This window comes from Polypterus senegalus, chromosome 2 (genome assembly GCF_016835505.1).
Source record: "Polypterus senegalus isolate Bchr_013 chromosome 2, ASM1683550v1, whole genome shotgun sequence".
NCBI lineage: Eukaryota > Metazoa > Chordata > Cladistia > Polypteriformes > Polypteridae > Polypterus > Polypterus senegalus.
Genome location: NC_053155.1, coordinates 101,086,345 through 101,099,362, shown reverse-complemented (window position 1 = coordinate 101,099,362; position 13,018 = coordinate 101,086,345). Strand labels below are relative to the sequence as shown.

The window sequence follows — 13,018 nt, the reverse complement described above, 5'->3', positions numbered from 1 at the left end:
AATAAGAACTAGTACTCTTGTGCAGTGTGAAAAATTAGAAAAACAATGTTAACATACTTAGCTTTCTGTATCATAAATATCTTCAAGAGAAGGATTTTTAACAAAACACATTTTTAGTCCAAACATATATTACCAATAATTTGGTAAACATGGAAAACATGGAATGATGAAGGTTACACAACTCTTAAAGTAATACTGCTTTGAAAGGACATTAGCTACTGCTAAACTGTACAAGAAGCTCAAATTCATTAATATTAGTAAAATAGATTTTTTAACAGAGTGTTGAATTCACTTTAATAAAGCGGATTTCAGCTGCAAGAAAACCTTTGAGCTTTATATTAGACTGCAAAAAGCTGTAAATAACCAAAAACATTTTTAAGTAACTCTGTTACAGAAAACTTGAAATATCTGTCTAAATACAACAGAGAAAGAAAAACTTACTTTTTAACTTGGCCAACCATTGAAACCTTTGCAGACTCCAGATTTCTTATCTGTCCACTTTTTACACTAAAAAAAAAAAAAAGCATTAAAAACATTACTTTGACTTTAGACTATATATCATACAGCATGCTAAAATACTTGCACAACTTACTCCGAATTTCAAAGTGCTGTTCTAAGAATATCCATCAAACAGATTAAAATCTGTCGACTTTAGTTTATTACATTGCAAATATCACTGCTTACCTCTGTGTAAACTTGAGACCATTATAAAATTATTATTCGGCTCAAATAAAGAAATTACATAAGCATACAGAAAAAAGACAGAATGTATGTAATGTTACCATTTATGTTCGTAATTAAATGCGAATAATGACGTCTTAGGAAATAAATGGTACTAAAATTATAATGAAGTAAAGTAGCTTTAAAGCATAAGAAGCAATAATTACCTTTTGAAATGCCATTTACATTTATTGACAAGTACACTCAATTAGCAAATTATTAAGAATATCTGCACATCTGCTTATCCATGCAATTACCTAATCAGCCAATCATGAGGCAGTAGTGCAATGCTTAAAATTATACCGATACAGGCTAGGAACTTCAGTTAAGGTTTACATCAAACATCAGAATGGGGAAGAAAATGTGATCAGCATGATTTTGACAGTGCATGATTGCTGGTACCAGATGGATTGATTTCAGTATTTCTGTAGCTACCAGCATTTTCACGCACATCAGTTTCTACAGTTTACGAAGAACTGTGTGGAAAAACAAAAAAATAGCCAGTGAGTAGCAATTCTACAGACAGAAACACCTTGTTGATGAGAGAGGTCAGTGGAGAATGGACAGACTGGTTTGTGCTGACAGAAGGGCAAAAGTAACTCAGATTACCACTCTGTATGACTGCAGTGGGCAGAAAAGCATCTCAGAATGCACAGTATATTGAATCTCAAGGCAGATGGGCTACAACAGAAGATGACAACATTGGGTTCTATTCCCATCAACAAAGAACAGAAAGCTGATGCTTCATTTAGTACAGGCTCATTAAAACTGGACAGTGGGAGACTGTAAAAACTTAGACTGGTCAGATGAATCTCTATTTCTGTTGAGGCACAGATAGTAGGGGCAGAATTTGGCATGAACAGCATGAATCTATGCACCCAATTTGCCTTTTCTCAACAGCCTAGGTTAGTTGTGGTGGTGTAATGGTTTTATTGGCATACTTTGGGCCCTTTAAGAGCAATCAGCCATCCTTTGAAAGCCATAACCAATCTTCTAATGGCTACTTCCAGCATGATAATACAAAATGTCACAGAAGAAAAGTTGACTCAAACTGATTTCAGAACCATGACAATGAATTCAGTGTGCAAATTTGAATCCAATATAACAGGTATAATGCTGACAAATCAGTGTAAATAGTACAGTGCAATCACGTCAACTTGGACCAGAATCTCAAAGGAATAATTTTAACATCTTGTGGAATCCACATAATGAAGGTCTGAGGCTGTTTTAAGAGCAAATGGAGGCCCCTACCCATTATTAGTATAGATTTCTTAATAATTTGATCAGCGAGCGTATATGTGTGCATTACTAAAAAGAATATGACAATATTTTCTGTATTATGGAGTCTAAAAATTGTATCAGAGGCCAAAGATTATAACAGTCTCTTAAAATTTTAAGATCAATGACAAACTAACTGCAAGTAATTCAATGTAAAATGGGACAAGTTAAAAGACTTAAACATCATCATTCCTCCTATCCATTCATATTCCATTAGGCCTATTATTAACTTAACATTTGTTAGCAGGCGATTATTTTTTAAATGAAAATTCTTTTAATAATATGATATGTTCTTCTAGGATGAAGCTTAATAAACTTAGCCCTAATAAAAAAGAAAGATGTTAACATTTTTTTGTAAAGAGATGGAAACAGCAATGTGTATGGTAAGAAAAAGGAAACAAGTGCAAATTGATTTTGACACTGTTACCACAGGAATAGTGCTTAATAATCACATCCAGGTACAAATGTTAATAAGGTTATTTTCTTTTTTTTCCCCACCAGATCCAGAAATCAGATTACACCGGTTTAAATGACATTTTCCACATAATCCTAAAGAAAAGCATAAAATTCAACTGCTGATTGGGTTATATTCTATATGTGGAAGCCATGCTGACCTGGGTACAAGGGGACCATAACACGGCCGTTGTGACACCGTGGTCATTGATTGGTTTCAGGCTATTCTTTTATGCAAATGAGATGCATTTTTTTGGCAATACTGTACTTGCTTGTTACTCACAATACAGCATCAAGTGTTCTGGACTACATATAAAGGTGCATGCACTTACTGACAATTGGAAACTCAATAATAAAGCAATTCCTGTCAGTGAACACTAAAGTTGGTAGGAATGAGCATCATACACAAGGTAAAATATTTCAGAGAAGAAAAAAAAAAAAAGTAATCAAAACATGGGCATGATAAAAAAAGGAAAAAGAACAATTATCACTATTGTCTTTTTCCTCCACATCTTCTTAGTGGATTTACTCAAATTAGTAACTTTCATGTAACAAGTAACTCATCTACTGGGTGTCAGTCGGAAAGTATAATTTTATAAATAAAACACTTCACACTTACCTCCACTCAATAGCATTTTCTAGAGATCTAAATGTTTTTGGCCGACTTCTCAAGAAATTCTGCATGCTATTTAATGCATCCATAGCTGTACCTGTGTTAAAAATAACAAATCTGTATTTTTGTCTATTAACATTAGAATAATGAAAGTATTATAAATAAATCTGATTTACCTTCAACTACATCAATCACACATAGACCAAGTAGTGATGGCACCAGATTGCTTGCTGCTGCGTGCACTGCAATTGCCCCACCCATGCTGTGACCAATTAACATGATTGGAGGAAGATTTTCACCATAAAGTGCTTCAATTACTTTTCCAACATCCCTGCCATACAAATAAACATTGGAAATGGGATTGAATACGTGACATACTGAGTATTCTATACTGTAAACTTAAACCGCATTGTATAAAGTGCACTGCAATTTGTCCAATATTAGTACAACTATTTCAACAGAAACATACCCTATAATTATTTAAAAATTTTGTTGACTTTAGATCTTACTGTATGTGATTGCAATAAAAAACCTTTAAAATAGTAGGGTCTCTGCAAATGACTCCTGTAGCAAACCATCAAAAAGGTACACATAAAGTTGTTTATTGAAAGTTAAGAGCCAAAAACACAGTCAATGCTTTAAAAGTCACTATTTATTTTCCATATCTGCATATTGGTCAATGAAAAAAATATAAAATTCAATCAACTGCTTAACTCTAAATTTAGAAAACTGAACATACTAGGTGAAAACAAAAAAACAGATGGCTCATTTGGCATCACAACTATTTCATTCAACCACTAAAACTCTTTGTTAATATTAAAATGAGACATTGCTTCACAAAAAAATAAAAAACAAACATGTAAAAGAAAAGTATATTGGTACATTGACACCCGATTGTGATTTCAATGAGATTCAGCTGTACTTCTTTTCATAAAGACAACAAACAAAAGAATGAATAGCATGTTCTTCATCAGCAAATGCAAAATGTTATGCTTCATTTTCCTTTCCATAAATTTAATATTAAATTGTATATATTTAATATATGAGCATTAATTGTAAAAGGATATCTTACTTTGACATTGTTTCGGCAGAAAGATCTTCTGAATTTTTTACTTTTGTATCACCTGTAAAACAAAATGCATCATAAAGAATACATGCTAACAATTCAGACTTGCTTTTTACCTTGATAAATGTGTATAGGTAAGAACCACCCCGATTATTATTTCCATTTACTTCTTACTTATTTGTGCAGACTTCAAAACTAAATAGAATGGGGTCCCATATTTGTACTAGTACACTGTATATCATCTTACAAAATCTAATACATTTTTATCTGCAGAAAAGACAAATGTGTTTTGAGTCTTGCTGGTAATTTTACAAAGAATGTAAACTACACTTTTGGGTACAAGGTGTATGAATGATAACAATACCTGTACATAAGGGAATATCAGTAAAGAATACTTTGCTGGCCTGCATGGACGCTTTGCTGTGGTCTGTGAAGATCACAGGTAAAATAGTGTAGCAAACAAAATAGATGAACTAAGCACTTTTTTGTACTTTTTTTTTTAATCAGATCTGAATTGCACATTATACTGAAGATCTTACTTATCCTTAATTTATTGTAATTTAAAAAAAAAAAAAAGGAACGGTTTTCTTAGCCTCATATTGTAAAAGCTCCCATAAAATTAACAAAATCTACATCCTGAAAATTATACTGAAAATCTTTCTTGAGAAACACTCACTACTTTAGAATGCATATAGAAAATGAATAGCACAGTATTTCAAAAGACCAAAGGAAAAGTTTTCTTGCAATTATTAAGAAGCTGCCACAAATTAAAACTAACTTTTAAATTTAATTGTGCCAATGAAGATGGCAGTAGAGGAAGGAGCATCATGCTTTGATTTTACTAATATTTACCGTTTAATCTTATATGCATATTGGAGTACATAGAGAGAAAACTGAAATTTTATCTTAGGATAATTTTTCATGTGAAAAAATATATGCAGAAGAATAATTATAAAAACACTATGCACATGATATAAAAATTCAAAAATGTATTAATATAGAATGATTTTTTGTTAAGAAGAAAATATTTTTCCACAAATAAAAAACACATATACTTACAATTCCAGTTATCCAAAGCCTAAACTTGAGAAATATAAAAATTCCTTACCATGTCCTCTCAAGTCAATTGCCACCACTCTGCAGTTGATACGATTAAATATAACAGCCTACAAGGAAAACAGAATTTTAGAAACATTGCTACTTTTAAACTTTGAAAGATACTGGCAAATTTATGACCAGTTTCATTAAAATAAAAAAAATTAACAAACTTAATTTGCATTAAATGAACACTAACATGACAAGGATAAACACACATATGGCAGACTTACATGTAAATCAATAATTGTTATTTTCTAGGGATAATGGTTTTTACTAGACAGCAGAATATGAAAAATGTTTAAGGGTGTGGAAACTTTCACAAACCACTGTATATTTATTCACAAAAAGTACTGTAAACAAAGCTGCCTTCAAGGATATACTATATGCAGTTTTTTATAAAACTATTAGCCATGTGGACTATTTTTTGCATTATTATGAACATTTTTCACAGTACATGTAATGATATTAGATGAAAGAGTCTCACACCACAGACTTTTAATTCTTATTTTTATTAGCAATTAATGTTATTTGATTAGAAACTCTCAATTTACAGTAATTGTTTATCCAGACCAAGTAACTATTAACACCAGTTTTAGCTGCAATAACCACAACCACAAATTGTCTCTCTCAGGAACTGGGAGAAATTCTCGTCCATTCTGCTTCCAATTAAGGACATTTTCAGGATCCTCAATTATGTACTGTTCACTTCATGTTCACTTCACTTCACAGAAGTTAGACCAGGACTGTCACTAAGCCATTACATCTTTTTTTCATTAACCATTCTGATGTGGACTGGCTTGTAGATCATTTGCTTTCCACACAATTCATCTGAGTTACTATGGCAAGTCGTTTTAACATTTAATTTGATATCTGCTTTCAAAACAAGGATATCACAAGTTTTAAATTTGATATCAGGCTTTTAATATTTTATATCAGCTATTTACACTTTGATATCGAGCTTTTGAAATTTGATATTGACTCTGTTATCTTTGATATCTATTTTTGGAAATCTGATAACAAAAGAGTGATTAAATGCTAAAATGGCTTGCTGCTTATATGACATTTCCATGCAATATAAAATGTTGTACCTTACATATCAGTGTTTTTAAATTAGATATAAAGCTTATGAAATTTGATAAAGTTTTAAAATTTTCAATAAAGGTTTGAAATTTGATATGATTTTGAAATCTGATAACTGTTGCTAAATTTGATATCAAGCTTTTAAATAAGATATCAAGGTTATTAAGTTTGATATTAAGCTTTTCATTTTTCGTTATCAGTTTTTAAATATTTGATATCATGATTTTGAAATACAGTGTCGAGCCTTTCATATTTTATATCAAATTTTACAAATTTTGATGTGCCTTTTAAAATTATGTATCACGTGCTTTAAAACTTGGCATATTGTGGGGCAGGACTTGATATCACATTTTTTAAATTTGATATCAAATTTTTGAAATTGGATATCACATTAATGAAATTTGATATCACGCTTTTAAAATTTGGTATCACGCTTATAAAATTTAATATCACACTTAAAATCTTCTATCAAGTTTGATGATGTTGATATCAAATTTCAAAAGAGCAATATTAAATTTTAAAAAACTTGACATAAAATTTTAAGAAACAGGTCATCAAATTTCATAATGCTCTTTTTTGATATCATTTCAAAACAATGAAAAAAATATATTTTAAATAAGTGATATTAAATTTCAAAAGCTCGATATCAAGTTTCCAAGCATTGATATCAAATTTTTTATAGCGGATATCAAATACCCAACTCTTGATATTGTATTTAAAAACGGACAGTATCAGTGTTGTAACTGCTGATATCAAGGAAAATTGATTAAATATTAAAACGGCCTGCCTCTACTTACAAACAGATGACCTTTCAATACCCTCATGAATCCATCGATACAAAACAAAATTCATTGGTTCATTTAGTAATTGTATTCACTTACCTCCTGATACAATACAGCATCCATGTTGCTACTACCACTAAGCTAGACTGTTACACTACTATGGAATGAAATACTGGGCTTTTCTCAAGAAATATCAAGTCCCACATTAAGTAGAATGTCACATATTCCATTCATCTGTAAATTTAATTTTTTTTTTGGTTTGTTGGTTTTTTTGTGGTGGCAAAGTATCGAATACTGACTTTAGATGAAGCAAGAGAAGCCTGAACATCTCTAAGATTTTGTACATTTTTTAAATAGTTTATAGCTTGCTCTTAAATAGGTTTGGGTACTCCTGTAAGACTGACTACTGTTCCAAACTTTGTCCATTAGTAAAATGTAGCTTTTACTGTGGATAACAGAAGCTGGAAGGCTTTATAATTCTTTATAATATTATTGGCAACAACTTTCCATAATTTATATCTTAATCACTATCAAAAGTGCGTCGCAGAGAAACCATGCAGGACATTTAGGAATAATGATGCTAAATTACATCCCTTATTGCTCAAGTTCTTTATTATACAACTTAAAGTTCTACAGATATTGAGGGCATCTGAAAACTGGGAGGACAGAAAGCTTTTTCAACATTTTGGAGTCCAATGAATACTTAATTCTCTAGTGCCTTCTGTGAAGGTTTTAAACTCAAAATGTACACGTAAGCGTGATCTCCAGGTATCATTTTAAAGCCTAAGCACATACTTAAAAAAATACAAATATCATTTCAGTGTGTTTATAAATATGAGACTGTGCATGCTCACATTAGTTAGAGCAAACATATTATTATTATATTGTGGTGTATTTTATCCATGATTCTAAGTTTGGACTTTACTTCCATGAAAACAGGAAACATTTCATGGGCTAACCCATACACTAAATAGAGACAAGCTCTACTGAGATGGTTTCAGGTTCCAAAAAGAGAGAAAAAAAGTAAAAATAAATAAATAAATGCCAACATCAATAACCTTTTGTGTACAGTAGGTATATCAGGAGGTTTGGGTTTGGAGGGAGGCCATGCTGAGAATAGCTAAATTCTTATTTAAACTCTGATAAGATGAGATGAACCATTTATGTTGTCTTTGACCATGACTCAGAGTTAGAGGGTAACAGATTAAGAGGAAGGCCTGCTTTAGTGACACTGTTATGTTTTAGACAATACATAATTGGTCTTAAATTTGTATAAATAACTAAAATTCCTTTGCACTTAATAAGTAACACTCCTGAGATACAGGGGTGGCAATAATTTCATGAGAGCAGTTGAAAGCTCTACTGACAGCACAATGCAACAATATCCATTTGCAGTTTAAGAGCAAACTAAACCAAGTTTCTTATTATTTCAGGCCAAGGTTTTCCATCTTGCAAATAGTTTGGTGTAATTAATAAAAATATGAATACAAAGAGAAAGACAGAGATAGTTTTGTAATATTTTCACTCTATAAAATAAAATTTCAAATGACTCTTTCGATTGAATCATTTAAAAGTTAATAATTGTTAGATTAGGACACTTTAATCTACTAAAAGGTGTAAAATGATGTCATGATTTTCCAAGTATTCATATTTAATAAAACATACCATTTTTTCTGGATGTGTCCTGTCCTCAAAGGACTTTATAAACACAGCAAGACCAAAGTATCACTAGGTTACATTTTATTAATTTCAAAATGAGCATTTACTTAAAATGATATAAACAAAATGAACTCAAAAGCTGCTCAAGGGATACAAAATTATGCCACTTTTACAAAAAAACCATTCATTTAAAATCAATAACTTAGAAAAAAGTGTTAAAATCCATTGGGATGAAAAATATCTGACAGATGGTAATGAAGCTGAATGCCATATTTACTTTGCCATTTCAGAATAATAAGCAGCTGGTCAAAACAAGACTTAAGAATAATGAATGCCAAATACACATAAAAAATATGAAAAAACAAACATATTTAACACAAATTACTTACACTGAACACTGCCCACGACAGTGCTGAATGACCTCCACCATGTAATAAAAGAAGTACAGGCCCTTCTGAGCCAATTCTATAGATTCTAAAAGAGTTTTTAAGGATTAAGGATCATATACTGTATATATCTGCCATGACTAGCATTCCAAAAGTAAGTCAATATATCTCACAAACATACACAGTTTAAAAATATAAATTTACTTTCCATAGCACCTTTAAAAGGACAGTACCATCCCAACACTCTCTATAGGGATAAAACTGCCTTTATAAACATGTAAACATTTGAGGTTAAGTAGTTTAAACAGCTAAGGATTATAAACATTTAAACATGCAGTATAGTGCAGTGAATATGGTGCTGGACTATAAACCATAAGGCTGCCAATTCAATTTTTGTCTTTGTCCCAACTACATATCTTGTCATAAAGCAGTCAGACAAAAGTAAGATAATAACAATAAAAAAAAAACTTGCATGCATTTCTTAAGGTCATTATTTATTATACAATAAATTAATTAATTAATATATTGCCATTTGCAAAATTGAAACTCTACTATCTGTTGAGAACTGAAAATTTGTTATAATTGATAAGGTTATGTAGGAAATCACAAACATATCTGAATTAATTTCCTTTCATGGATGTTATTTTTAAGTTTTGGAAAAAATAAAGGTGTCATAACATTTAAATTGTACTTGACAAAGGATATGTCCTTGCTGCTTTCATTTTCAACTTCAACATCTTCCATACTTTCAAAGTACTGACTCCAAGGAACTGGAGAAAAATCTCTTTTTCTTCCAGGTCTATAAAAGGAATTAAGTATTTAAAGTGGGTAATACCAAGAGAAAACAGTCAATTAAACCTGAAAATGAGCACCATTTACTAAACAAGTTATTTTTAAGATACTTTATATAATGTATTTCAAAAGCACTATGCAATGTCTTTAACAGAAGTATTAAAGTACTAAATACAGAGTCAATCAATTCAATAATACAATTAGTACAATATTCCCAGATATAAAAGACCCAACAATTAAAAGACCCACCACCTACTCGGTCTGGAGAAATATGTGAAGGCAAAGCCCATAAATATAGAAAACTGGCATTTGTCTGTCAGACATATTTTAGAGCATTTTTAAAGAATTATTCAATTAGTCAAATTCAGAAAAGGCTTAGTATTTTCCCCACTCATTTTTTTTTTCTCCAGTTTTTAATAGTAATTCATCATTTATCCATACAGGTGGGGTTAGAGTTCCTCTGTCAAACTTTGAAACTTCAACAAATAAAAAAAAGAGTGAATGATAATTAGTGTGTTGCAGGAATTCTAAATTTCTGGCATAGCTGATCAAAGGATGCAGGTCCATATACCTAATAATTTTCCATAAATACTGTGTAAATTATAGAGCTATAATATATGATTATTATGCTTTGAGGAAAGACAACCATCTATGTTTAAAATGTTTCTTACATTTGTTCCATATTTAAAGCAAGTTATACACAACTGGATGAACTACTAACAAGTTGATGATAATTATTGATGGAGTTGAAAGCAAGGCATACAGAAGAGTCAGAGCAGGATTCCCTTTCCAGGGTAATGAATCAGGTACAGTTCTATTATCTTCTAAAAACTTCCATAGTTTAGGTATGGGCATTTGAAACTTGGTATTAAAACTGAAAGTTGGGCAATGCCATGGCACCTTCTGTGTTACAGTGTCATCCTTTTAATAAGTAGTTTTTCAGCACTCCAGATAAATAAGCCAACAATATAACCTTTTGACTAATTGTTTGCCAGTAAATACTGATTTAGTCATCTAAAGATAGCTGCAAAGATGACTTAAAATATTTTTGATGCATTCCACAATATACAAAAGTTTAACTTGAGAACATTTTTATTTTTTGTGACTATAACTCCAACGTATTTGAACTGCTCAGAAACGATTAATAAAAATCATGTTCAGTACAGCATGCAAGAAAACTGACTGGGAAGCATACACTGTCACTTAAATTAAATTTTAAAACTATAAATCCAAAGCCATTAGCATAGAGAGATATTTTTTGTTATTTTCTTATGACTACCTTTATCTGTGACTGTTGCCTAAGATGATTAGCCAGAAGATCAACCTGCCTGGTTTTGCTTTACAAAATGAAATGGTCAGAGTATACAGTGGTGTGAAAAACTATTTGCCCCCTTCCTGATTTCTTATTCTTTTGCATGTTTGTCACACAAAATGTTTCTGATCATCAAACACATTTAACCATTAGTCAAATATAACACAAGTAAACACAAAATGCAGTTTTTAAATGATGGTTTTTATTATTTAGGGAGAAAAAATCCAAACCTACATGGCCCTGTGTGAAAAAGTAATTGCCCCCTTGTTAAAAAATAACCTAACTGTGGTGTATCACACCTGAGTTCAATTTCCGTTGCCACCCCCAGGCCTGATTACTGCCACACCTGTTTCAATCAAGAAATCACTTAAATAGGAGCTGCCTGACACAGAGAAGTAGACCAAAAGCACCTCAAAAGCTAGACATCATGCCAAGATCCAAAGAAATTCAGGAACAAATGAGAACAGAAGTAATTGAGATCTATCAGTCTGGTAAAGGTTATAAAGCCATTTCTAAAGCTTTGGGACTCCAGCGAACCACAGTGAGAGCCATTATCCACAAATGGCAAAAACATGGAACAGTGGTGAACCTTCCCAGGAGTGGCCGGCCAACCAAAATTACCCCAAGAGCACAGAGACGACTCATCCGAGAGATCACAAAAGACCCCAGGACAACGTCTAAAGAACTGCAGGCCTCACTTGCCTCAATTAAGGTCAGTGTTCACGACTCCACCATAAGAAAGAGACTGGGCAAAACGGCCTGCATGGCAGATTTCCAAGATGCAAACCACTGTTAAGCAAAAAGAACATTAGGGCTCGTCTCAATTTTGCTAAGAAACATCTCAATGATTGCCAAGACTTTTGGGAAAATACCTTGTGGACTGATGAGACAAAAGTTGAACTTTTTGGAAGGCAAATGTCCCGTTACATCTGGCGTAAAAGGAACACAGCATTTCAGAAAAAGAACATCATACCAACAGTAAAATATGGTGGTGGTAGTGTGATGGTCTGGGGTTGTTTTGCTGCTTCAGGACCTGGAAGGCTTGCTGTGATAGATGGAACCATGAATTCTACTGTCTACCAAAAATCCTGAAGGAGAATGTCCGGCCATCTGTTCGTCAACTCAAGCTGAAGCGATCTTGGGTGCTGCAACAGGACAATGACCCAAAACACACCAGCAAATCCACCTCTGAATGGCTGAAGAAAAACAAAATGAAAACTTTGGAGTGGCCTAGTCAAAGTTCTGTCCTGAATCCAATTGAGATGCTATGGCATGACCTTAAAAAGGTGGTTCATGCTAGAAAACCCTCAAATAAAGCTGAATTACAACAATTCTGCAAAGATGAGTGGGCCAAAATTCCTCCAGAGCGCTGTAAAAGACTCATTAAAAGTTATCGCAAACGCTTGATTGCAGTTATTGCTGCTAAGGGTGGCCCAACCAGTTATTAGGTTCAGGGGGCAATTACTTTTTCACACAGGGCCATGTAGGTTTGGATTTTTTCTCCTAAATAATAAAACCATCATTTAAAAACTGCATTTTGTGTTTACTTGTGTTATATTTGACTAATGGTTAAATGTGTTTGATGATCAGAAACATTTTGTGTGACAAACATGCAAAAGAATAAGAAATCAGGAAGGGGCAAATAGTTTTTCACACCACTGTATATTAAATAAGATTCCTATGTAACATGTTCTAAGCACAAATACTGGACTTAAACCCAAATTGGCAAACATTTACAGATTCCATGCTATCACAGGAAGCTCTGACACTTAATGGGTA

General features: G+C 32.3%; 1 protein-coding gene across 2 annotated transcripts in view; it reads right to left on the bottom strand.

Annotated features, from left to right (window-relative positions):
• The window catches only part of ppme1 (protein phosphatase methylesterase 1), a 47,156-nt gene that overhangs the window by 17,987 nt on the left and 16,151 nt on the right, over positions 1-13,018 (bottom strand). For both annotated transcript variants that reach the window (XM_039744279.1, XM_039744280.1), the window contains exons 2-8: positions 9,841-9,934; positions 9,139-9,231; positions 5,239-5,296; positions 4,137-4,188; positions 3,241-3,395; positions 3,071-3,161; positions 442-507 (exon numbers count right to left, since the gene is read on the bottom strand). In XM_039744279.1, coding sequence (XP_039600213.1) covers positions 442-507; positions 3,071-3,161; positions 3,241-3,395; positions 4,137-4,188; positions 5,239-5,296; positions 9,139-9,231; positions 9,841-9,934 — 609 coding nt within the window. The remainder of the gene's footprint in view (positions 1-441; positions 508-3,070; positions 3,162-3,240; positions 3,396-4,136; positions 4,189-5,238; positions 5,297-9,138; positions 9,232-9,840; positions 9,935-13,018) is intronic.